We start from the raw sequence: 25570 nt of genomic DNA on the forward strand, positions 1-25570 counted from the left end.
ATATTTATATTGAATTTCATTGTTAAATTTAAAGTTATATCATTTTGACTTTGATTGCAACATTAACACTAAAACAAGAATTAAATCTACTAACCAGTTCACATAATTTCTTTAACATAAACATATATATATATATATATATTTTCTTTTGTTATTACATTATATCATAATTCATACTTGCTCAAGCAAATATATATCACTCTTTGAACACCTTTATTTCCTTATCTATACTTCTTAACAAGCTATAGATAAATTCTTAAATACAATAATAGATTAAACTATAGAGATGTTTATCATTCTCAACATATTCAATAATAGATTCTTAGATAAACTTGATTAAACTTATTTAAGGCTATGCTTGGTAGATCTGAAGTGGAAGAAGTGAAGTGAAGTTGTTAACAAGTTGGTAAGGGAACCCCACAAGAACTAGTGACCCTTCTTGCACCAGGAGAGTTAATATATTGCCCTAGGGCAGGGTTTCGAATGTACCCACATAAGCATGGCTTTTGTTCCCTCAGTTTCTGGCAACAAGTGCTTGTGGGTGGAGAATTGGAAGTGATTGCACCAAGACAAGAGCTTAACTCCATTGGGCTACAATTCACAGCCTCAACCTTGAAGGACACTTCAACTAGAAGCAGTGTCACAAGCACCATTGCACACATAATAGAGACCTTCTTCATCATTCTTTTTCTTTTATGACTCCACACAAAATAACACAAGTGTTTGTTTCTTATATTAACTCAGTGCTTTTGTGGCAGTTTATATAAGTGGAGGGTAGAGGGTTTGGTTTGGGGTTCAATTAATGATAGGATGGTTTATAGATGGAGGTAGTGAAGGCCATGGTCCCACACAAAAATGGGAGTTGGGCTGCAATTACTTTGCATTAACTTCACTTATATGTAACAATAATAGTGTTATATACCGATAGATCATCCGTCTCGAACGAATCATATATTGTCATGGGAATAAAAAAACAATTTTAAAAACAAAAAGGGAATGGAGTAGCTCCTGGTATAAAGAGATAAGTTATCTCATCCTGCCAGTGAAATCATGACATGTGTCATGTTTCATCATTTTCTATAAAAATATTTTTAAAAATAAACAAAATAGCACACATGTCACATTTTTACTGGCTGGAGGAGATAAATTATCTCCTGATATAAAGAGATACATTATTCTCAAACAAAAATTAATATTTTGATTAGCTCGATATATAATAAAAAGAACTTCATTCAAGATAAGTGATCTCTCCGTTATATATTCCACCTCGCAACCTCAATTGGTGTAGTATGATGGTATTGGAAGTCTGACAATATATTATGATCACAATTATAATTATATTTTCTTATATTTTTCCATAACTATTGTTATCATAGTAAAAATAATAATTGTATGTACCTACTCATTTGAGGTTGAAATGTTACCTACTCATTTGAGGTTGAAATATTTCTTACTTTTGCATGTTCTTTCACATTTGGTAAAGTGACATGTTTTTTTAGGAGTGACTCAAATATGCATGATTCTCATATAAAAATTGGAGAACAATATAAATATATACATATATATTTTTCGGTACATTAAAAAATAAAAAATAAAAAAAAAACAAGACTACACAGAAAGATCTATGTCAAGAAAATATGAAGCACCAGTCGAAGCAGAAGCCAAAATCTGAAAAAACTGAGCCTAAAAGAGCACCAGTCTTAGCCATAAAATCCGCCAAGGAGTTAGCTTCCCTTGGAATCGAATCTGAACCTCCTAGCAATGAGTAAGTAACTTGCGTATATGGCTCAGCACTTCAGAAATCCTCTGAAATCTGACCACAAAACTCTTTGTAATGATTTTCACAACTTCCACACAGTCACACTCGAGCATAACAAACCAAAAACTCCGTCCCACGCCAAAATCAGACCTTGTTCTATTGCGATAAACTCAGCTTTGATAGGTATACCAACTTCAAAGCAAACAGAGAAACACAGAAGCCAACGCTCTTCGTGGTTGCGAATAGCACCACCACCTCCCATTAGATTAGATCTCATGGAACAACTGCCATCAAAATTCAATTTCACTTTATCATTCCAGTGCAACTAGTTTCACCTCATGAGCAATCCACGTATGATGTTGATGTAGAACAAGCATATTCGAATAAAGTATATATAATAGTAAGTTATATCATAACTGTTGGACCAGACTGCGACCGGGTCTTGAACCAAAACCTTAAGCATTAGTTTCATGGGTCTTTTCTTCTTATAAACCCTTTCATTCTTCCCCACATATCCAATGTAGGACTTCACACTTGAATAAACCCAACAATAACTGTGTTATTAGTTGAGATTAGATGGGTTAATTAATTTGCATAGCTAATAATTAGTTACTAGTTACTCTCTCATGAAAGCAAAATGTGCAAGTGATGGTTTTGAAGAAAACAACTTATGATAAACACGTAGATACATTAAGATATATGATAAACCCAACTACAAGATGAGAAAATGACCACTCCACAAGCAAGATAAGTGCATTTATATTTATTGTCTATATCTAAGATATTTGGATAGAGTTTAAGATAAATGAGCCTCACAAGTTGAATTATGAATAAACAAGATAATTGATTTTGAAATAGAAAACTCATGTTTTGATTTTTGTTTTTTTCATTAAAAAATACCTCTTATTAACCGATTGAGGTCCAAGTAAATGAGTTAATCGATCAAGTGTTCATTAAGTAAATGAGTTAATCGATTAAGTGTTCATTTATTTGATGTGATAATAAAGTTACTATCACTATATATATTAGTTCTTTTCCACACAAAAAAGAGAGTAAGAAAACATGTTTCTTAATGCCACAAAAATAATAGATAATTTATTATCGTGTTCAATTAATCAATTCACTCGGGGTTTTGTTGCGAAAATAATTGTTTTAATGAAATGGGGTTTTGCGACAATAAACAACGTGCACCATATAAATATTCATTTATTTTATCTCTCATATTTCTACTTCTAAAAACTTCAATGGAGATAAACTATTAAATTGTTAAACCTAACTTTATATATTGATTTGTGAAATCTCCATGCTTCTCATCTAACTCTAAATCTCATGATTCTTGTTTATCATTGTTTACGACTTGCTTTTTGATGAATTATCGGTTACAACTTATGAAGATTTATAAGAGAAATTTCAGTCTCTTCCGAATGATTAGAAGTCATCATTTGGAAGAGTCGATAACATCAATGAATGTGTTAGCATTCTTTTCCATATTAAAACAATGTCTTACTAATTGCATAAACCTTTATACCCAACTTATTTGATTAAATAAATATTTATTCATTAAGGCAAACTAATATTTTTTATTAATGTGTTTTATAATAGTTTATCTTACTCATGCATATTCCTAAATGAACTAGAAAAATTAAAACGACATAATTTGGGATATAACAAGATAATATTAATTATGATTATTCTTCAAATTAAAACTACATAATTTGAGAAACCACAAACACAATACTAATGATCGCATTTGTTTTTCAATCCGAAGTAGAAAGTCACATACCACAAAAATTGTGACCTTACTATTAAATTCTAAATTTACTTGATAAAACATTTTTTATAATTAATACGTTAAAAAAACAACATTAATTATGAACGACATTAATTGTTGTAATAATAAACAACATTAACCATTTTTCATTCAGGTCAAGAGGAAAGATAGAGCAGGAGTCATGACCTCACTTTTATACCACTTCAACTAATATATTTAAAACATTTTTAATTTTATAATTTTTATTACATTAAATTTCATTAATTTTGTACAATCGGAAGAATATTATTTGTGAAAATTTTCATGAAAAAAGGGCCATTTTACTAAGAAAAAAATGGAAAAAAAAAAGGATGGTCCCCATGAAGAAAAAAGAAATTTAATGTGACTTCATTAGAGAACAAATTACTCATACCTGTCATGTAACAATAGTGATAGATACCAACAATATGTCCAATAATAGCCTATCATTGTCGGGAGCACATTTGCTGTCCCACCGTTTGTGTCACTCCATATAGCATAAGCTTGTGATTGATCAGAACAATACTTAATAATTAAATTTTAACTTAAATATATTTTGTCATGACGATCACAAATTCATGGCACATGGACTTGGACTGTAGGACAACCGATGTGCACCAGTCTTTGTGACTATCTCCTTATTGATTTTCCATTTCAGCTTAGAATTCTGAACCACAACTTTCACCACTTCACATTTTCATTTTTCACATTACTAGCCTCCATGCACCACAGTTCAGGTATGACCAATGGCCCTTATGCTTTCTCTTTTTTCTTACTATATATCACTTCTTAAAATATGTCCTAATGGATCATTAATGTAGCAGCAACATAAGTTTATGTTGTTTGTTTTACCATGTTGTTCTAGTAACTGATAATTTAAATAATGATATATCTGAATTAATTTAAGGCTAAAGTTTTGGTAACATACTAACATGTATTAGCACAGAGATTGGTAGCAGAAGAAGAATTGGATCAGTTAAAGGTTGTTATTGATAATCCTTCAATGAAGAAAACTCAGATGAATTCCTCAGAGGTAAGTTAACTTTTTCAGAGAAAAGAATAACCCTTCTTCATCATGTATTTGTTTTTCAACCCTTATATTCTCATACTAACCTTTTACACCAACTTTAACACAAGTAATGATATATAAATTGTGATGTATTGGATGGTTAACTAACTACTAATCACAAGGATTTTAGCTTCTTAACTTGTTAAGTATCGACGTCCGGCGTCGATAAATCATATAAAAATATGAGCCAACAGTCGTTTATAATAACTTCGATAATTTTCCAACTCGAACTATCTTCTGGGGTGGAGTTAGGCCTAATTATTCTATCTAGTGGTATTTTGTTAGCAAATTCTGGCATTTTTTTCTTACAATTTTGTTTCTTATTCTTTTTTTCTGCACAAATTTTGCAGAATCCTTGTTCAAGAACAAGAGACCTACACATAGCAAGAAGGGATATTGGAAGGTACAAAGAGAGTAGGTGGACTGCAGAATCTGCAAAAGCTCATGCAGAATCTGAGCTCTCTAATGCAAAGAAGAAAGTGACACATATTTCTTCATTGATTGATGAGTCTAGTTACAAGGCAAAGGCACAAATGATGGATATAGAAACACTAGATAAAAACGGAAAGCACGAACACGGCGTGTTGGGTGAGAAGATGAATGAGAATTATGAGTATGCAAGAGTAATGAAAGAATTAGAATATGTTAAAAAAGAGTTGTTCAGACTTAAGCTTGATGTGGCTTCTGTGTTGGATGCGAAATCCCGAGCTGAGAAAGAAATCGAAGAATCAAGCTCGAAGGTGATATCTTGTTCAACAATTGCAGAAGCACTTAGAAAGGAGATTGAGGAAGCCAATGAAGAACAAGTACTTGCTGAACTGGCAAGGCTTGAGGCTTTGAAAGAACTAGCAGATGTTGAAGCACAGAGAGCAAATGAAGCAAATGAATTTTCATCGAAATTGGAAAGCGCGAGAATGAAGTTGAAGAAGGTGATGGAAGAGATAGATGAGTCAAAAGAGCTTGAAATGAAATTAGCTGTGACAATATCAGATGTTGATGTCTTGCAGAATGAGTTGAACTTAGTTAAAGAAATGGAGAAAAGGGTTAAAAGAGATGAGAGTATGAAGCAACATGCCGCGAATTTCAGGAAGGAAGAGCAATCAGATTCAGTGGACTCTACTGTGTTAGAGACTGTAACCGAAGAATTGGAAGCAGCAAAGAAAGAATTAGCTTTGGTTAGAGAAGAATGTTTTCAGTTTATGGCCTCAATGGATGTTATAAGGAATGAGCTGAATCATGTAACCGATGTTACGGATCGCTTGAAGAAGGAAGAAGGGAGAGTTGATTCAACAGTTCAAAATCTCAATTCCAAGCTTCTGAGAGCAAAATCTAAGTTAGAAGCTGTATCTACTTCCGAGGCGAAGGCCAGGTCTATAGTCATTAGTCTATCACATACTCTCGAAAACCTGAAAACCGAAACAGAAGAAGCGAAAAAGAAAAAGGAGGTTACAAGCCAAGAGGTTACAACAACAAAGTCAGAGATCGAAAAATCTGAGTTTGAGATGGACAAGATTGAGGAAAAAATACAAGGTGTAATGCAAGAGCTAGAAGTAGCGAAAACATCAGAAGTATTAACCTTAGAGAAGCTGAAGACACTTACTGAGAGTACAATGAAAGAAAGAGATATAGCAGCAAAGCATAGTTCCTTTATCACTATATCAAAATTTGAATATGAATATCTAACTAATCACGCATCGGCTGCCGAAGAAATTGCTGATAAGAAAGTTGCAGCAGCTCAGGCATGGGTTGAAGCTCTCAAGGCAAGTGAGAAGGAAATACTGATAAAAACAAAAATAACTCAGATCGAACTCAAAGAAAGTAAAATAGTGGAAGAGATGGAGGTTTACACCAAAGGGAAATTGCATTCAAGAAGCGCTAGTAATGATGAGTTGGACAATTTGCCAAGAAAACGTGAGAGGAGTTCTTCCAAGAGTATACAGAAAGGTGTGCCAAGAAAGAGCATCAAATTCAATGCCAACATAACTCCGGCAATGCAAGTTAAGTTTCAGAAGTCTGCTTCCCCAGGATCTCGGCATGTAGGTCATTTTACTATTAAGAAAAAGAAGGCAATCCCAAATTTAGCGAAGTTTTTTAGAGGCAAGAATAACACTAGGACTACATAATGTGATCATAGTAGAGCAAAACGGTAATGAGTATGGTTATATGTTCAACAAATCCGGTCAACTTTGCTCTTTATAACGCATTCTTTGAGTTATAAAAATCAAAGTTGTTCCGAAGTTCTTGAGAATAGATGTTCACAAAACATTTTCGAAATGTTATTAAGGGACTGTCATTGCTGAAATTTAGCAGCAGGTAAGTGTGTGAAGCAAACATGTCTATTAGTCACTAACAGGTGTGCCATATATCTCCAATAAGAGAGCTCATGTTCTCACTCTCTCTTTTTCAAGGTGTCATTCCTTCATGGCTCATGTGTTACTTTCATAATAGAGATTCAAATGTTCTTCTAATTTAAAACCTAGCTTATTACACTTCCATACATAGTCATAGAAAAATGATCTAAGACAAGGATAAAAGATTGTAATAATAAAACACTTGATTTTCTTAATTGAACAAAATAATTGACAATTGATGCATGTGTGATACCATTTAGAATTCAAGACTGTTTGAGCACTAGAGAAGCATACACCATTTTTGTTGTATATTAACAATAAAATGAATTGATAGTTGAAGTTAGCTCCAAATTTTATCATCAAATAACTCAACAGAAGGAAGTTCAGTGGGCAGCCAGATCTCTCTGTTTGAGAAAAATAAAAAGGGGAGGATTGAAAATGTAATCCACAAAATGACAATCCCAAATTTTGTTGACCATTTTGGTTTGAGTTATTTAGTATTTTATCCCAAATTTTGTTGGCCATTTTCAAGTCAAAATTTCATTTTCCTCTCCTTAAACAATGTCCTTATGACACTTTTTAGCACTCCTCTTTCTAAAATGATAGGTGAAATTAGCAGGCTCAAGTTTTCTGAACATCCAAACATGTTAAATGAAACTAAGTAAAAAAAAAAAGTACCCTCTTAGCCATGTTGTGTGGAACTATAACTTGACCTCCCTTGGCCTAACCCTCTCTACGGCTATTCCAACCTCCTACCAAGAACAAGGCATGTGGAGGAGGCAGATTCAATGGAAGGTCATCTAGACACAACAGAAACTTCACAACAAACAGCCAATTTTAGGACACAAAATTGCAACTTAATGATGGACTAAACAAGAATTAATAAATCTTGGAAACCGGTTACAAAATTACATAGTAGTAATAACCATTGATCATTTTTTATGTCTGAAATCAACAGTTTCCAATGTTGGCACCACCTGTGCACTCAAATTATTTAGGGGCAACCCAAATAAATGTCAGGGTCTCAAAAAAGTGTAGTGCTCTTTGTGATCAGTTTATTAAGGACAGGGCTCTTTGACACACACCATGGGATCTGGCAATAACTTTTGATCAAGTGGCTTCAACCCTTTACTTGACCAGTAACTTACAAATGAAGTCTCTAGCTTCCTCACCTATCATCACAATTATCATAATATAAGTGAGAAGAAAAGAAACATAATTTGCTGAGGATAGAACAAATATTTTGGGTAAACCACTGATCAAGTGTTTTAGAAGTACTATTAATAATCACCAAATCCAAAATTCACAAAGATGAATGTTTTATGTGAAACAAATAAACAAGCTGTTTATGGGAATTTTCCAGCATGTATTAATCAGAAGGAAATGTTATTCCATTTCTCTATTATTTCATTCGATGGATTGATAATTCTGAAACATAAAATATTCAGCAGTTTTCATAAATTGTGAAGCACTGTCACTTAAATTTCACACACCAAGCTAGCACAAAAACATGGTCAGTGAGTAATGCAACTTCAAAATGTCAGTCTAATGGTATAAAAACTATGACACATCCCTCAAACTTCATTTGGTCCCTCCATGTATCTTTCTATCAAAAGAAAATAAATGTATATTTGAGACTTTAATTGATATTTAATTGGCCATAAATGCCGCATAACTCAACAAATCATTTAGAAGGAGTCAAGCCTTCAAGCAGAGCTGTGCTAGAAGATAGTAAATTATGAAAAAGCTAGAATGTGGTAAGATGAAAGAGATTTTTTCTAATCCTTTTCTTGCTTTGCTTTAACTCATACAGTACCAATTTACATAGACTATTAGAAAATTTCAAGTGTTGAAACATACTTGATCCATAAATTCATGGTGCCTGATTTTAACGATGTAACCTTTGGTTAGTGTAGTGCCTTATCTATAGGAACTAATGCTTGGATTTAAATATGCACATGACTCTAGAAATTACAGAATTAATTTATAACATGCTAATGATGACATGGTAAATATGATAATGATGAGTTTGAACTTAAGAGATCAATTAGCCCTTTCAACGTGAATATAAGATATGACAAGTTTAACATGGACATAGAAAACTACAGAAAACTACTAAAATCCAGGAACTAAATATAGAGAAAGGAATTGCACAATATGTTACAGTGAGTTTTCATTAGCACATAGGACCATTGTAGACATGCAACATTTGCAGTAACTAAGTTCAGTCAGTTCATGCTGGAAACTTTTAGGAGAATTTCCTGCTTAAACACTTTGGAACAAGATAATCATTTTGTATGCTTTGTGAAATACAGTTTTCACATTTTTACCAGAGTTTCATCAGTTGTCGCTAAAATTTCTTCTATGGTTGAAACTTGAAAGTAACAAATCACATCAAACACTTCTACCATCCAAAAGAGAAAATGAAAACGAAAAACAAACCTGCTTAACAATAGATGGTTCCTCAGTGAGACTCAAGGGCTCTGTTAAAATAGTTAAAAACCCATTTCGATTACCGTACACAATGTCAGTGAAGGGCCGGTCACCCACCTGCCACAGCATGCTTATCATACAATTTAATCTCAAATCATACTAAAAAACAATTACCTAATAGAAAATGAACACTACAAGATTATTATCTACCATGATTAATTTTGAAGATTCACAACCAAAATGCTTTTCAATTTCTTCAGCTGTGCCAGCTGGCTTCTTCATCCCTGCAGCATACACACGCACACGCGTAATCAACATCAGTGTTGGTGTCAGTTTCCCAAGGGAATATTTCATAGCCCTGGATTTTTAACACAGCAGAAGATAACGTGTTTTCAAGACAAAAGAAACATGACAGAATTAAAGCTCAAAAAGAAAAGACAAGACTCACTATGTCTGATGACTTTAATTCCAATTGTACCCTCAAGCATCTTAGCTTTCGAACCATCATAGTCATACTCATGAAGTCCTGATCCACAACACCAATAAGACAACACAAAACCAAAGTTTAACTGTATGAGCAACAACTACAACCATAAAAACTCAACAATTTTGAAATGCTTTCATGCTACAATTACCAGCAGAATTACTAAATACAGCAACATCAGGACCAAACACTGATTGACAATGTTGCAATGAAGACTCAAGAAGAGGCCATGGCGTCAAAGAGTAAGGCGCTGTAATAGTATTATCCTTGTCAAAGACAACACCCTTGAATCCCTTTCTATGCAGCTCAGCCCAATCAATATACCTTATATCAGGAACAGAAATATGGGGCAGTGCCAGTTTCGGGTCTCTTAGGATCACCGTGGTTGAACATAAAATACCCTCCAAGTTAATTCTTTGGCCAAGTGCTGCTTTCATATCTACCCACCACATTTTTGTGAAAAGTACCCTAACTTTCTTATTCGCCTTGAATTCTGTTTTTCTGGTCTTCGGATTTTGATTATTGGTATCTTTTGTGTCAATGAGGGGGAAGTAGTGCCGAAAGAATGAGTATTTGCGGGTTTGATTTGAATTGGAATTATATCTAGTCTTGCTGTTATTGTTTTCTTTCCCTTTGCTGCAGCAATTGTGGGTCTGAGGAAGACTCTGGCCGCTGTAGATGTTTATGATGGAAATTTCGGCTATCTGCAATGGCAAGTGATAGAGTGGTGAGTTTTCTCTTTCGATGGGAATGACGATGATTATGAAATATGAATATACCAGCAGCTGGGAAGGAGAGCATCAGCAATAGCTGACATCATCAATATATAGTTTTTCTTGCTTAACTAATTAATACCCTGTCCATATGTTGTTGCTAAGAGTGTTCACTTCAATCATGGCTATTTAGATAACAATAATTAGCATAATTAGAGCTATAAAGATCAACAATAACTCACAAATATCCAAGGAAAATGATAGGATGCAAATAGATAATACCAAGAAATTAAGCTACTGAAACTACTACCATAGATGTTGGCTTCTGGGCAGAATTATTGCATAAGGTTCACACTTCAGAAAACGCAACTGATATGAACCAAACTGGTTATCATAAACAAGTTCAAGCAATGTCCGAGCTTGTTGAACATTCTTTGATGCTAGAATATGGAGCGCCCCCAACTCAACCGCATAAGATGGAGATCGATGATATTTGTCACGGGAGAGATTGTTGAGTATATTCAAGTGTGAAATGTCACATTGGATATGAGGATGAGTGAAATAGTTTATAAATGGTAAAGGCACATGGAACCGGTAATAATGGGACTCCCCGGTTGGTTGGAGGTTCCCCGATCACAATCAAGTCCAACAGAACTCTAAATCTTTCCTAGTCATTTCGCATATCGTTTTTTGGCCCCCTTCTGCCTCTAGAAATTGTACTAACCTCCATTTGGTCTATTATCTTTAGTCGGGCTTCTAATAGTCTCCTAAACACATGTTCATAACACCTAAAATACAATTCTACCATATGAACTACACCAATTTTTTGAAGTTTTTTAGATTCGTCCATTAGATTCCAATTACACACTCAACTAAAGAGTAAGCACTAAAATAAAAAATCATTTATTTATTTATGAAGTTTTTTATATCATCTATGAATAGTAAATCATTATCAGAAAACATAATTAGGATTATAAGAGAATGTAAATATGTTTTGAGTAGAAGAAAATTGAAAGAAGAAAGCAAAAGGTGGTTTTGAGTAATTATTACCTTCAGAAAACGAAGAGGGAATGAATGAATGAATGAATGAAGGTGAAGTTATTCTATGCTACTGCTTCACCAAATATTTGTATATTAGGTATAGTTATATCAATATTAGAATGAAATTAATTAATATATATTATTATTTTGGATCAGATAATTACAAATCTCCAAAAGAATTAATTTAGTTTCAAAAAATTAAAAAATATATTTAGTAATACAAAAAAATATAAAAAATAGATAGTCAAAATATAGAACAAAAAACAAATAAAAAATAATATAGTTAATGTAAAAACATTTATATAGTTAATAATCATTCATTTGTTAAAGAAATAGTATTATTTAACGAGGAGGATCTTTACTTCAAGATTAAGTTTCTAATGGTTTGCATTAGTAAGTAGATCTAAATTATTAAATATTTCTAGAATTTATAACTACGATGAGAAGTAAATTTGAAAAATTTACTCTTGAATTAATAGTTTATTTTTATCATTTTTCATTCACACTTTATTTGTATTATTTATATTTAAAAGTTAAAAACTTAAAGTTTTATTATATATAATATATAAATGTATTAAAAGTAAAAGTAATAAAAAACTGAAAGATAGAAGAAAATAAGAGTAAAATGCATGCAACTATTGTAAAAAATAAAAAATAAAAAGATAAGCAATTTACTTATAAGAAATTGTCCATTGACTTCTTTGAATGGTTTTGGTTATTTGTTCAGTTTCACAATGGCTTCTTCGTATTTGAGATCTTTCATTCCCTTCAACTTTATTACCTCTCCTTTTCAGGTTCATTCTTTCACACTTCACCTTTACATGTTTTTTGTTTCATCTTATGTTTCCATTTTGACTTTTTTTACTGTCTTTTTTAATGACTTTTTAGATCTTCATTCATGTCTCTCTTATATCTATAGATATTTAGGTGAAATTTGTAATTAGATTCTTCATAAGCTTTTTCATTTATAAGGACTTTATTTGAAGTTTCATATTTGCATTTGTTTTGACTTCACATATCATTGACTTTAGTAGTTGAAACTAGTGTCTGTACTTCAGTTGACTTCATGGTTGTAGCTACATTTACTGCAATTGTCGAAAACTGCGGGAAAATGTGGCCGATGCGGGTGCAATTTCAGTCACCACGCAGTTGTGGAGATTCCGAAACTGCAGTATTGAGGCTGCATTTGCGGTTGTGGAGTGCAATTTAAACAATGTGTGTCTTTAGTTATACATATTAGTGATATTACCATAGTTAACTGCTACTAGGTGCGGGTACGTGGTTCACTTGGGTATACAGTTTGATAATTTTTATATTAATTTTATGAGACATTATTTACGATGGACCTGGTACGTGGGGCGCGATATGGTGATGTAAGGTAAATGAGAGAATTATGTGACTATGATATGTTGTATGATCTTGGTATGAGGAAATTAAGTTAATGTAGACATGCTTTGTGCATTGAGTTATAGCAGTTCATTTGATTTCAAGCAGCTGATTTAATAAATGAATTCTTGGCTTGGGCTCAAAACTCTTTCGAACTTATCTATCTCTTTCTTGACAATTGTGATTCATTTCAGTGAATGCTTTATTCTTCTACTCTTGACCCCCATTTTTAAGCATAGTTCTCTTACGCCTTTTGTATTAAATTCATGTTTGTCATGTTATGTGGTGATTTTCTGAATCCTGAACCAAATAGGTGTTTGGGCATGTGAGCTGTTTGTGATGGACATGTGGTCTTGCATTTGTACTTTGTAGCCAGAGATACCGGCATTCATGCTGAGTATAGAGATTTAAAATATCCGGAACATTTAAGATGGTTGTGCTAACATAGAGCATCTCCCAGCTTTCTAATTTGTATACTCTGCAGCTTTGCTTAAATTTACTACATATCATTTGTCGTTAAAACGATAGAAAGACCAAAATTTATAAAAGAAGCAAGGCAATTCAGGTATTTTCATGATATTTGTCCCTGAAATTGCTTTCTTCGGGGTTACCTAGGAATTATCAAGCAGGTGGCTGGGAATCTCTTCTGTGACTGCTGCTCGCTTTTCGCCCATTAATTTTCCTTTGATAGACACAAAGAATGAAGAGGTATACATTATACAATACAGTTCAGTTAAAAAAATTTGAATAACTAAAGAAGGTTCTTTTCGCTTAGCCATTGCAATATTGGCTCGAAGAAAATATATGAGCCTGTAACCTGTCTCCAAAATTTTCTTACGCAAGTAGAAGTGGCAAAGAGATTGACAAGCAGACTAATAATAATTTAACATGTTTTTATAACTTGCATTTATTAGTCTCTTCTCTATACTGCTCTCTGTCAGCAGTTTAAAAATGCCGTAAATTACCAACTTATAATGCTTGGATCAGTCTGTTCACAACATTCCTTGAGCTTCTTGCACCACAGATAGGAGGACTTCAGCAAATATTGAATTTTTTATTGATTTTTATTAGCCAAATAGTTCCCCGTCTAAGTTCTAACTCTTCCCTACTGTCTTTTCTGTCGAACAAGCCCACTTTTTTAATGGATTTCCCGCTTTTCTTTAAATGTTTTAATTTGTCATATACTAGGTTGTTAATTGTGTTACCCTTGTATTATACAACATATAACAACAACAATGAAGCCTTTTCCCACTATATGGGGCTGGCTATATACAACGTAATACCAACAATGCAAATTTCTGCTAGGAGAACTCATCAGTTTTTGTATCTGCTTTTGTTATGTAGATGTGATGGACATCTATTATTAGCGATGATGAAACGATATAAGTTTTCATTTTTATCTGCTCCTGATCTCAATTGTGGTTTTTTGCCTGCTCTAGGAATTAAGGATGAGGGAAGTCCAGCTTGGTTCACATACTTTGCGTTCTCACGGATATACAGTTGCAAGAACGCACATGCATGATTGGCTCATACTCTTTCTTCTTGTGGTTATTGATATCATCCTATACGTTATCCATCCTTTCTATCGATTTGTGGGGAAGGATATGATGACAGATCTGAAATATCCCCTCAAAAGTAACACAGTTCCTGCTTGGGCCGTTCCTGTAAGTTTGTTGCTTCAGATATAACATGGACAAATATATTTTATCGAGTAATTATACTAACATGGTTACCTGGCCAATTACTATCGTTTCGTGGTTAGATATATGCAGTTTTGTTGCCTATGCTGATCTTTATTGTTGTCTATATCCGAAGGAGAGATATCTATGATCTTCATCATAGCATACTAGGTAATATTTGTAAATACCCCTTATTTATTAAATTTCTAAGAAACATATTATTCTATTTGCTGAAATTAAACAGCAGAGACAATGACCGGAAATTGTTTGCCAGTGCAGGTCTATTGTTCTCTGTTTTAGTAACAGCAGTAATTACTGATGCTATAAAAAATGCAGTAGGTCGACCTCGACCAGACTTCTTCTGGAGATGTTTCCCAGACGGAAAGGATGTATGTCTTGCTTAAATTCCGAGGTTTTCAATTCTTGTGCCGAACTGCTCATTCTTTATAGCAGCCATATTTAAAAGGTTGACGGTTTTCTTCTTAGGTTTACGATACTTTGGGCGATGTCATATGTCATGGTGACAAGAGTGTAATAAAGGAAGGACATAAAAGTTTCCCAAGTGGCCATACTTCAGGTATGTAGCATTTATTTGATATGCTGACTATACCATTGTCCAAAAAAGATTGGATTTTCATGCATATAATTTTACTGTTTCAACAGAAATTGATGGTCGATTTAGTTTAACTTGTAAAACATGTTTACTAAAATTTTATTTCTTCGGTTGTTTGCTTTAACTAATTCAATTTATGTGCAGGGTCATTTGCTGGTCTGGGGTTTTTATCATTGTATTTATCTGGGAAAATAAAAGCATTTGATAGCAAAGGCCATGTTGCAAAACTTTGCATTGTTTTTCTACCACTCCTTTTTGCATTACTTGTTGGGATTTCACGAGTTGACGATTACTGGCATCACTGGCAGGACGTGTTTGCTGGAGGTCTTTTAGGTCAATCCATCTGTAGTATCTTAATTAGTTATAATACCTAACTAGGCTCTGTATGCAACCATAAGAGGAGATAAAAATAACTTACTTGCCACTATTGTTGATTCTCGACTCGCCTGACTATGTAAAAGTTCTTCTTTCAGGGCTTGTCATGGCTACGTTTTGCTATTTGCAGTTTTTTCCTCCTCCTTATCATTCTGAAGGTATGCTTCAGTTCAGATTATATTCGATAATTTATCAGATAATATAATTCAACGACACACGATTGTTTATGTCTGTCCGTGTTTCATTGGCTGGTTGTGTTTGTTAGTGTTAAGTGTTAACCCAGGTATTTCACATATGCTTGACCCTACATCTTTCCCTTTTGAAATAACTTGAGGTTTAGACTCTACATGATTTAAACCAACCACATATGTAGGCATGAGAGTCATCAGTACAAAGAACTCTGTCGGCATTGTTATATATTCGTTGAAGGTGAGCCTTGGCGCAACGGTAAGGTTGCTGCCTTGTGGCTTGATTGTCACATGCCCGCTTGTGGGGATTAGTCTATGTACATCTGTCATTTCCAAACCCCACAAAGTAAAAGTCTCGTTCATTGCGAACCTTTTTGTTAGCTGTTTCGTTGTGACCTTCACATGTTTGTATTATAACAAAGGGTAGTGACTAAACTCTATTTGCTCATATTTTAGCTGTGTTAAAAACATATAGTGTGCTTTATCACCCTTGTGGTCTTGTCCAACTCAAATCTAGATCATGCTATGGTTTTAGGAATTCTTTTCCAATCACGACACTAAATTATTTCCGGTCAATGATTCCCAAGCTTATAAATTTGTCTCTGCTATGAAGTATGCTTCAAAGTTCAAACCACTTAATGCTCTAGATATGTTGTTTATCTCTTCAGGTTGGGGACCTTATGCTTATTTTAGGATGTTGGAAGAATCGCGAGGCATGACACAAGTTCCTAATGCTCAAACTGGTGATCAGACCCAGTTATTAGAGGCTCTGGTTGCAAACCAGGACGATCGACAAAGTTACCACGGGTGTATGAGTTTAGGTTTAGTACGCGATCACGGTTCGACGTTGGATGAACTTGAATCTGGGAGAAGATAAATTTTGTACATCTCATGATTGTAAATCAGATAGTGTGTTCATCCTTGGATTTTACAAGGATATAAAACTGATATACATTTGTACTGAATATTTGTTTTCCACTCAAATAGTCATTACCATCTTTGAAAATTTAGTTGTTTATAAGAGTTAGATTTGTGAGTATTAATTGAAGTTTGAATTGATTATAGGTGTGGAAGTACTCTTAAAATTGATATTATATGTTATATATATGAAAAAGGTACCTCATAGAATATTATATAAAAAGATTATATGAAAAATTTCTTGTTAAAAGAGTGTGATATGTTGTAATAATAAACAAATAAACACTGTATTTCACATCAATTCAACAAAATGTATTAAGATCTCAATTTAATTCTAATATTGTATATTTTGCCTTTTTATTTTAAAAGGCAAACTCAACTATACCTAAGCAAGAATCCGGGTTCGAGTCTTGTGGATGGAAAAAATGCTCGTTGGGAGAGTTAGCCTCACTTACCTGTGGATGTGTCCGGCTCGAACAGGATTGCCTCCAGTGCGAAGATACCTGTGGGAAACCAAAAAAAAAAAACTATACCTAAGAGTTAATCTTAGTGGTTAGTTAAAGTTAGATTTTTGACAAGGTGAAAAATCAAATTTTGGTACTACCGAAAATATTTTCTTACCTTTTGGATGTATGGTTGCCTATCTCAACAAGTGTCATTCCTATAAATCGAATAGGACCTTATACCATTAGACCAACATTTTATTATTGTTATCAGTGTCCAATTGATCTATCTCCAAAATAACTTAAACAAAAAACACATAATTGACTAAATTTAGGATCACAATTGATATCTTCCTGAAATAGAGCCATGGATGAGTTTATGAATATACACACAAATTCCTATCCAACTCAATACTAGTATAATCAATTTTATTTTGATTTACTTAATTTCCTAAAGCTTTTTTTATAACTTGTATTTTTTTAATATATAATTGAATTTTGAAATACCAGAAAAATGCATGAATTTATACTATATTTTTAATAAAAATGAATTATTTTTTTTACTTTTGAGCTTATCTTTACTTTATTTCTGCTGCAAATCATTCTATTAGAGATCTTACTATAGTGGTTGAACATGTTTTTTATTATAAAATGTTTAAAGTATAGTTATTTTAATATTAGTCCTATTTTAATTTAATAAGCAAATATACAATAATAACTCATAGTGCATACCAAACCATCAGTTTGCAGTAATGGGGATTATACTTACTTTTTATGTCTCATTGTGTCCTAATTCAATGAAAAGCTATCATCTATTCGAAAATAAAAATCATAAAATTATAAAGTAATTTTTTTATGCTATTTAGTGGTGTGTGATTGGATTGGTACATGAGGACGTGATTTTTTTAGGGACAAAGGATCCTATTTCGTTTTGCAGGCCAGTTATTAATTGTTGATTATGCATGTAACACTACCACAAATATTTAAAAGAGAATAAAAAATCTAATACTCAGTAGTTTATATATTAAAATAGTAAATTGAATACTAGAGAATAGAGAGAAATCCTAGTAAGATGAAGATATATGGGATTCTATCATAGCAAGATGAGATTTAGAGATATACTTTGAGAGAGATTCTGATCCTACTTTACTTTTGATAGTCAAAATATTTTCATGATTAGGTACTCTGAATTTTTTGCTTCTCAAGCTGAAAATGTTTTTGAGTTTCTCACATTAAAATCATAGTCTTATTTTTATACCCTTACTATATTTTATCTGCCATTTATTATTTATTACACACTAAATTTTGCAAATGTCATTTTACATCCACAGGAAGGATAAAATAATTAATATTGTTTCCCAACATTTGTATAACAATTGAATTCATTAAAAAAAACCAACTCAAACTAGTGATCTTATACTTGAATCTTAGACTAAAAATGATAATATGCATAAAATACTAAACACTATTAAAAAAAGTTAAATGTCAACATCTCATTTTAGGTGCACATCTGCTATTTTATAATAAGTGTTACTCTATATACTATGATTTTATAATTGATCGAAAATTTAATTTTTAAGTAATTTTTTGACTATTCATAACTTATGATATATGAAATAACATTCATGAGTCTCCTCATTTTCTAAGGTTACAACCTTACACTTGCCTCGAGCCCCAATTTAAAATTTGAAGTCCTCCATTTAGGAATAAAAAATATTAATGACATATCATACTTTGAATATTGTGGTCATTTATGCATCATATTTTTAACTTTTACTCATCCAAATTCAAAGGTTAGACCCTTACCTTAAGAGAAGGGAAAGTCATCAATTAACATCTATATTGAATGCAATTTAATAAGTCACTTGATGACGATTGCAGCACGTTCCAAAGTTGATATTCAGATCCAATAATGACCCTTACAAATTTATATAAGAAGAAAATATGTATGTTGTACAAGTTTTATATATTATTATTACGTTATTTATTATTGATATTTAATCATTATTGGTTTTTTATAAAAAGTAATCTGAATGAATAGTGAATGATGTAGTGTTTATATATAAATCTTTACACTCACAGTGTATAAATTTTACACTCAATTTATATTTCCTTCATGTCACATTTAATTTAATTGTGACTTTATTTTTTCGTTTTTTAATATTATCCTACATTTTAAAAAATTAAGAATTATTAACTATTTTATTACAATGTTTATCATTTTGTCTTATACATTTATAATGTCATACACTAATTACTCACACTAGCTATTTGTTTTGAAATTGAAAATGATGTTAATAAATCTGAAATACATTATTATTTATTAAGAGAATTTAAGAAAATGTGGTATTTTACATTGTAAGTGCAAAAAATAATAGTTAAAAGGTCACGTTATAAATAGCAACTCATAGCATATTGATTGGATGAGTATTGTGTAAACATAGTTATATTTTAATCTAATATTGTGGCCCCTCTTGTTTAAAGTATCCATATATATATCGTCATATGGAGACTAAGCACCATGTTTTGTTAGACATAATTTATAACCTAAGTTGGGATTATATTTTATTACACAATCAAATATATATCCTAAGTTTAGAGAAGAGACTTTTTGTCCTGTTAGGTAGTGGCAGCCAAGTTGGGATTATATTTATTATTTCACACTCAAATATCCCAAGTTTTCGTTCAAGTGGGAGTATTTAATAATGTTGAAATTCAAACTTAGGAAATATGTAGATCAATCAAATATTAATTTATTGAAGTTCTATATTGTTTAATTATGAGTAATTTAAACACCAAGTAAACCTAGTATATGTATATATGTAATAATACCTTAAAATTTTAGTCAAGATATGACATATTATCCATTTAGTTGTGATTCTTATTTATTTTTAGCTATTTTTTTTTGTAGATGTCCCCAATTTCTAACATTTACAAATTCCTATACTTCTCATTGCATCCATTTTTAATACATTTACTTATAAAAAAAATCAATTAAATTGGCTTCATTGGAGTTTGTAGTGTTATAAAAAGAATTTAAGTGTAATGCATTGTCAATATATTTTTTTAAATGATAATTATTCATGTATTATTATCTCATCCATTTTATTCCATTATGATCACCAAAGGAGCCTTAAATATAATTCCTTAACAAATTAATTGTATGTATAATGAAATAAGGTGAGAAAATCTCATTCTCTGATTGGTGCATGATTTTAAATCTTCAACTACCTTATCATTGGAACTACTATATGATTTTAGTACACCTAATATTCCATCACTAATATACAGTTTTGTTGATAAAAAAAATTAAAAGAAAGCCGAAGTGGTTTTTATATGAAGATTTTTATATTATAATTACTAAGTTGTAGAAATTTATTAATTTTAAAAGACAATAACCAAGTCTTAATATTTCATTAGATGTGATTAACTATATATATGAATCATAATGATCTACTTTAAATAATGTTAAATTTACAAATATTAATATCTAATTCTTTTATTGCTTATAATTTTTCTTAGTCTTACTTTTAATTTAAAAATTTGACTAACCTTCATTTAATTTATTGGTTACTCATGTTTTTAATCATCTACTCTTATATCATATGGTTTTGGCTGGACTGAGTATTACTAAGAGTTGAGTTGGAGAAAACTCTATTATAATAACCAATTAATTTTGAAAATGTTATATATATATATATATACAAGAAAAGGATTTGAGCACATGCTTTCCAAGGTTGACTACCACTAATTACTGATCTATTGATTAATTATTCGTTTTTAATTTGACAAATATCACACTGTATGACTCTTTTTACATATACTCATCAGCTGCGGTAAATTTTAAACTGTTTTACACTATTAATACATCATCTGCGACTCATATGTTAGTTATTATTGATTGTCAAATAAAAGTAATCTAAATCAATGACAGATGATATACTATCAATGTAAATTTTTTACACTAAAGAGACAATGCACATATATTAAACTATTTTAAATTTAATTGTAGAAGTTTTATTATATTACACATAACACATATGAAGATATTTTTTACCACTATTTATTTCTATATCAAACCAATAAAATCAAGTTAATAACAAATATTATTTTTTTGATAGAGGATAAAAAATTTATTAGAGTAGTTTTACTAATTGACATAATTTTATTGACCTCTTTCTTATCATTAATAAATTGTGATCACAATTTTATGAGGAAGACTTCAAAAATCACAATATTATATGGTAATAAATACTGTAGAATGACATTTAAATAATCTTCTTTCCTATCACTAATAAATTTAATTACTAATAAAAAAAACACAGGATATAATGAAGACAAAACCCTCATATGTTCATTCTCACTATATAAACATTGCTTCTATAGCATATAATCTACATAACTCAAATATATACCTGCATTAACATTGCTTCTATGGCAACATTAACATTGTTGCATTACTCTTTCTTTTTCCTTATTCTTCTCATCATTTTCAAGCTTTTCTTCAAAACCAAAACATTCAAAAACCTACCTCCAGGTCCACCACCACTTCCTATAATAGGAAACCTTAACATCCTCGAAAAACCACTTCATCGTTTCTTTCAAACCATGTCCAAAAAACATGGTAACATATTTTCTCTTTGGTTTGGAACACGTCTTGCTGTAATTATTCAATCACCAACAGCATTCCAAGAATGTTTTACAAAAAATGACTTGGTCTTAGCAAATCGTCCTAGAAATCTTTCTGGGAAACACATTTTCTATAATTACACCACTGTAGGATCATGTTCTTACGGCGAACATTGGCGTAATCTTCGTCGTATCGTTGCTACCGATGTTCTTTCATCTCAACGTATTCTTTCTTTTTCTGGGATTAGAAAGGATGAAACACAAAGGTTGATACTAAAGTTGGCTAAGGATTCAAGTTCTAACTTTGCACAAGTGGAGTTAACTTCTACTTTCCGTGACATGACTTATAACAACATGATGAGAATGATTGCAGGGAAGAGATACTATGGTGAAGAATCTGAGTTGAAAGATATTGATGAAGCAAAGGAATTTAGAGAAACAGTGACACAATTGTTGCAATTAGCTGGTGTGTCTAATAAGGCAGATTATTTGCCTTTTCTCAAATGGTTTGATTTTGAAGGTTTGAACAAGAAGCTTATGACTACTCACAAGAGATTTGATACCTTTGTTAGTGCCCTAATTAAGGAGCAACGTAGCAAGGAGCAACGTGAAGATAGCATGATAGATCATCTTCTAACTTTGCAAGAATCACAACCAGAATATTATACAGATCAAATCATCAAAGGACTTACTTTGGTATGCATACCTTTATATATTAGTATTTTAAATTGCGGTTGCACACCCTATTATGATTTGGTGTCATATCCCAATTGCAGTATAATGCGGTTGGACGATCACTGCAACCGCAATATTATAGTGATATCATGTGATGCTGTCCACTCCAATGTTTTTTTCTCTTTTATTTTAATGATTTATATGGTTTATCATATAAGGCAACAAATTAGTTAGTGGTAATATTGGTTTAGTTGTTGCTCTTATTTTACTTGATTGATTTTTATTGTAGGCTATGCTCTTTGCTGGAACAGATTCATCTGGTGCAACTTTAGAGTGGGCCTTCTGTAATTTATTGAATCACCCCAAGATATTAAAGAAAGCAAAAGATGAATTGGACACTCAAATAGGTCAAGATCGTTTACTAAATGAGTCTGATCTTTCAAAACTTCCTTACCTTAAAAACATTATTCTTGAGACACTTAGGTTGTACCCTCCAGCTCCATTGCTAATACCACATGTGTCTTCAGAGGACACTACTATAGGAGGATTCAATATTCCAAAAGACACTTTAGTGATTGTTAATGCATGGGGTATACAAAGAGATCCTAAGATATGGGATGAAGCAACAAGTTTTAAACCTGAGAGATATGAGAAAGAAGGAGAGGAAAAAAAGTTAATTGCTTTTGGGCTTGGAAGAAGAGCTTGTCCAGGAGAATTCATGGCTATGCATGGAGTTAGTTTCACTTTAGGGTTATTGATTCAATGCTTTGATTGGAAAAGAGTGAGTGAGGAAAAGATTGATATGAAAGAACAAACTTGGTTCAACTTGACAAAGTTACTTCCCTTGGAAGCCATGTGTAAATCACTTCCAATTATCAACAAGGCTTTGAAGTAATTCATATCTGAGGAAAAAAGAAGTTATCTATGATGATTTGGATCAACTGTGTTCGACGGTGTCCCATTCTCTGTCCCAGACCAATTATATATTGATACGTGGATAAAAGAAAAAATTTAAAAGCAAAAAATAATAAAATGGAGTACTCTAATTGGCTTGAGACATTGAGTAGAACATCATTTGAGACAGATGACCTCCATCATTATTTATGCAACTTATGTTTACAACAAATCTTGACATTTTTCCTTTGGGAAAATCAAGGAGAGAGAAGCACAATCTATGATGCTTGTTATCTTCTTTATTTTCTGAAAATGAAATATGTTGAAATTTGATGGTAATTTAAGTCGTGTAAATAATATTGCTCTTGAATTATGTATGGAATAAAATTGTGTGAAGAACCATGTATGAGAATATAAGGAATGATGTGTTGTCATAAAATAAGTGTACTAGGGTTAGCTATGTGGAAATGGGTGTAAAGTACCATATATCAAAAAATAGTGCAGCCTGATTTTGTACAATAAATTTCTTTACTTTTTATTATCCATTTCTCATATTTTGAAGCTTGAATAAATTAAATAAGAATATTTTTATTGATTCCTCAAAGCATTTTTGAAGTAATTAATATACAAAAATAGTAAGAAATTAATGAATTATTTAATTAATTTCAATTTTAAAAATAAATTACTTCTGCTAGTAGTTCCTGGTAGGATTTAGGATGCTTATTTGCAAAATTCTTTGGGTAAAATTGTGATAAAGCTTGTCCATATATATCATATGTGTATGTTAGGAATAACATCTTACTGCATATTAGGAGAAATTCCCTACAAGTAATTCATATGGAAAGGTACATGATTAATTTGTGTTCTTGATCATGAACATTGAATCCTTTAAGCATTTTGGTCTGGCGTACAAGCAAGAAATTGCATATATATATTACTCAAAAAAATTGTTTTGACTTTAATGTATTGAATGATGTTGGCTTACTCAGCTTGATCAATATAATAGTGTTTTGCATGCTTGGAAATTGCAATTTGTTCATATTAATTTTTCTAACTAATGGATATGCTTTCATTGCTTAATATTCACTGATTAAGCATTTTTGTAACTAATGGATCAGTTATCTAAGGACACTATCAGATATTATAAAATCCTTCACAAATGATGTGACAAATTTGATACCCTTGAGTTATAGTACACTTGCATGTGCTTGTTCCAGTGTTCCTTGTGTTGTAGGGATCTATGTCCCTAATGAGGTATAATGGGCAATATTTTATTATGACACTCATAACTACTATTTCTCTTTCTTAATATTCATTGTGGGGTATTGTTTGATTATTTTCATGCTATGAACAATAAAGGAGTTTTCATGGGTTGAACTTATGCTACTTTTAATGTGAGACTTATGGAGGGGTATACATCGGACACAGATTACCTATTAACTAGTTCAATGAAAAAGAAATACTTCATTAAAAAGAAAATTTTTAAAAACATAAAATAACATATTTGTGGAGAAATCTTATTGGTTATGGACATAATGACACATTTATTTTAGGACAGGGGATCCCCATTCGTATACATCTGCTGTCATACTGTTTTTGTGTCACTCAATGTGCCATAGACTTGTGATTGGTTAGAAAAAATATAGTTAAGTTAAAATTTAATTATTAAATATTTTTCTGACCAATCATAAGCTTATGACATATGAAGTGGTACAAACTATGGGACAGCTCTTTTCAAAACATGTTCACTTTTGCTTCACTCACCTTGGGATTTGAGAATAAGGATTAATTGTATATTGACGTGTAAGTTTAAGGCTAAAGAAAATTTTCATTATACGTTTTGATGGATGGATATAAAAAAGAGAATATTTCATTATAAAAAAAATTAACTAATTTTATAAATTTTGGTTTACATTTTTTCGGGTGAGTCACAGTATAAAATTAAAATTGTTGTTTAATAACTATGAAGTCACATATTCAAATTCTGAAAACAATCTCACCGTATATAAAATAAGATCATGTATATCTTTTCTCTTATATAAGCTTTGGAAAATAATTTATATAAATACACACTAATCAAGAAGTTTGACTAAAAAATATTATATTGAATGCGTTTCATTAGCTGTTTTCA

General features: G+C 31.7%; 3 protein-coding genes and 1 pseudogene across 6 annotated transcripts; 3 read left to right on the forward strand and 1 right to left on the reverse strand.

Annotated features, from left to right (window-relative positions):
* On the forward strand, positions 4235-7014 carry LOC109329790 (protein PLASTID MOVEMENT IMPAIRED 2). 2 transcript variants are annotated; one of them, XM_019563615.1, is made up of 3 exons: positions 4235-4285; positions 4481-4581; positions 4968-7014. In XM_019563615.1, exons 1-3 carry the CDS (start codon positions 4270-4272, stop codon positions 6738-6740), a joined length of 1890 nt encoding a protein of 629 aa, XP_019419160.1. In that variant the 5' UTR covers positions 4235-4269; the 3' UTR covers positions 6741-7014. The 2 variants fall into 2 exon arrangements, with proteins under 2 accessions (XP_019419160.1, XP_019419170.1); XM_019563625.1 differs by having other exon boundaries at positions 4236-4285; positions 4495-4581.
* LOC109329819 lies at positions 7760-10944 on the reverse strand (annotated as a pseudogene).
* LOC109329802 (putative lipid phosphate phosphatase 3, chloroplastic) lies at positions 12327-16901 on the forward strand. 3 transcript variants are annotated; one of them, XM_019563638.1, is made up of 9 exons: positions 12327-12433; positions 13641-13733; positions 14465-14689; positions 14788-14875; positions 14984-15093; positions 15191-15281; positions 15462-15650; positions 15791-15850; positions 16549-16901. In XM_019563638.1, exons 1-9 carry the CDS (start codon positions 12374-12376, stop codon positions 16755-16757), a joined length of 1125 nt encoding a protein of 374 aa, XP_019419183.1. In that variant the 5' UTR covers positions 12327-12373; the 3' UTR covers positions 16758-16901. The 3 variants fall into 3 exon arrangements, with proteins under 3 accessions (XP_019419183.1, XP_019419191.1, XP_019419199.1); XM_019563654.1 differs by having other exon boundaries at positions 12417-12433; positions 13339-13733; XM_019563646.1 differs by lacking the exon at positions 13641-13733.
* Positions 21673-23889, forward strand: LOC109329825 (isoflavone 2'-hydroxylase-like). The gene is made up of 3 exons (XM_019563679.1): positions 21673-22566; positions 22835-23467; positions 23647-23889. Exons 1-2 carry the CDS (start codon positions 21676-21678, stop codon positions 23438-23440), a joined length of 1497 nt encoding a protein of 498 aa, XP_019419224.1. The 5' UTR covers positions 21673-21675; the 3' UTR covers positions 23441-23467; positions 23647-23889.

This window comes from Lupinus angustifolius, chromosome LG02 (assembly GCF_001865875.1).
Source record: "Lupinus angustifolius cultivar Tanjil chromosome LG02, LupAngTanjil_v1.0, whole genome shotgun sequence".
Classification (NCBI taxonomy): Eukaryota; Viridiplantae; Streptophyta; class Magnoliopsida; order Fabales; family Fabaceae; genus Lupinus; species Lupinus angustifolius.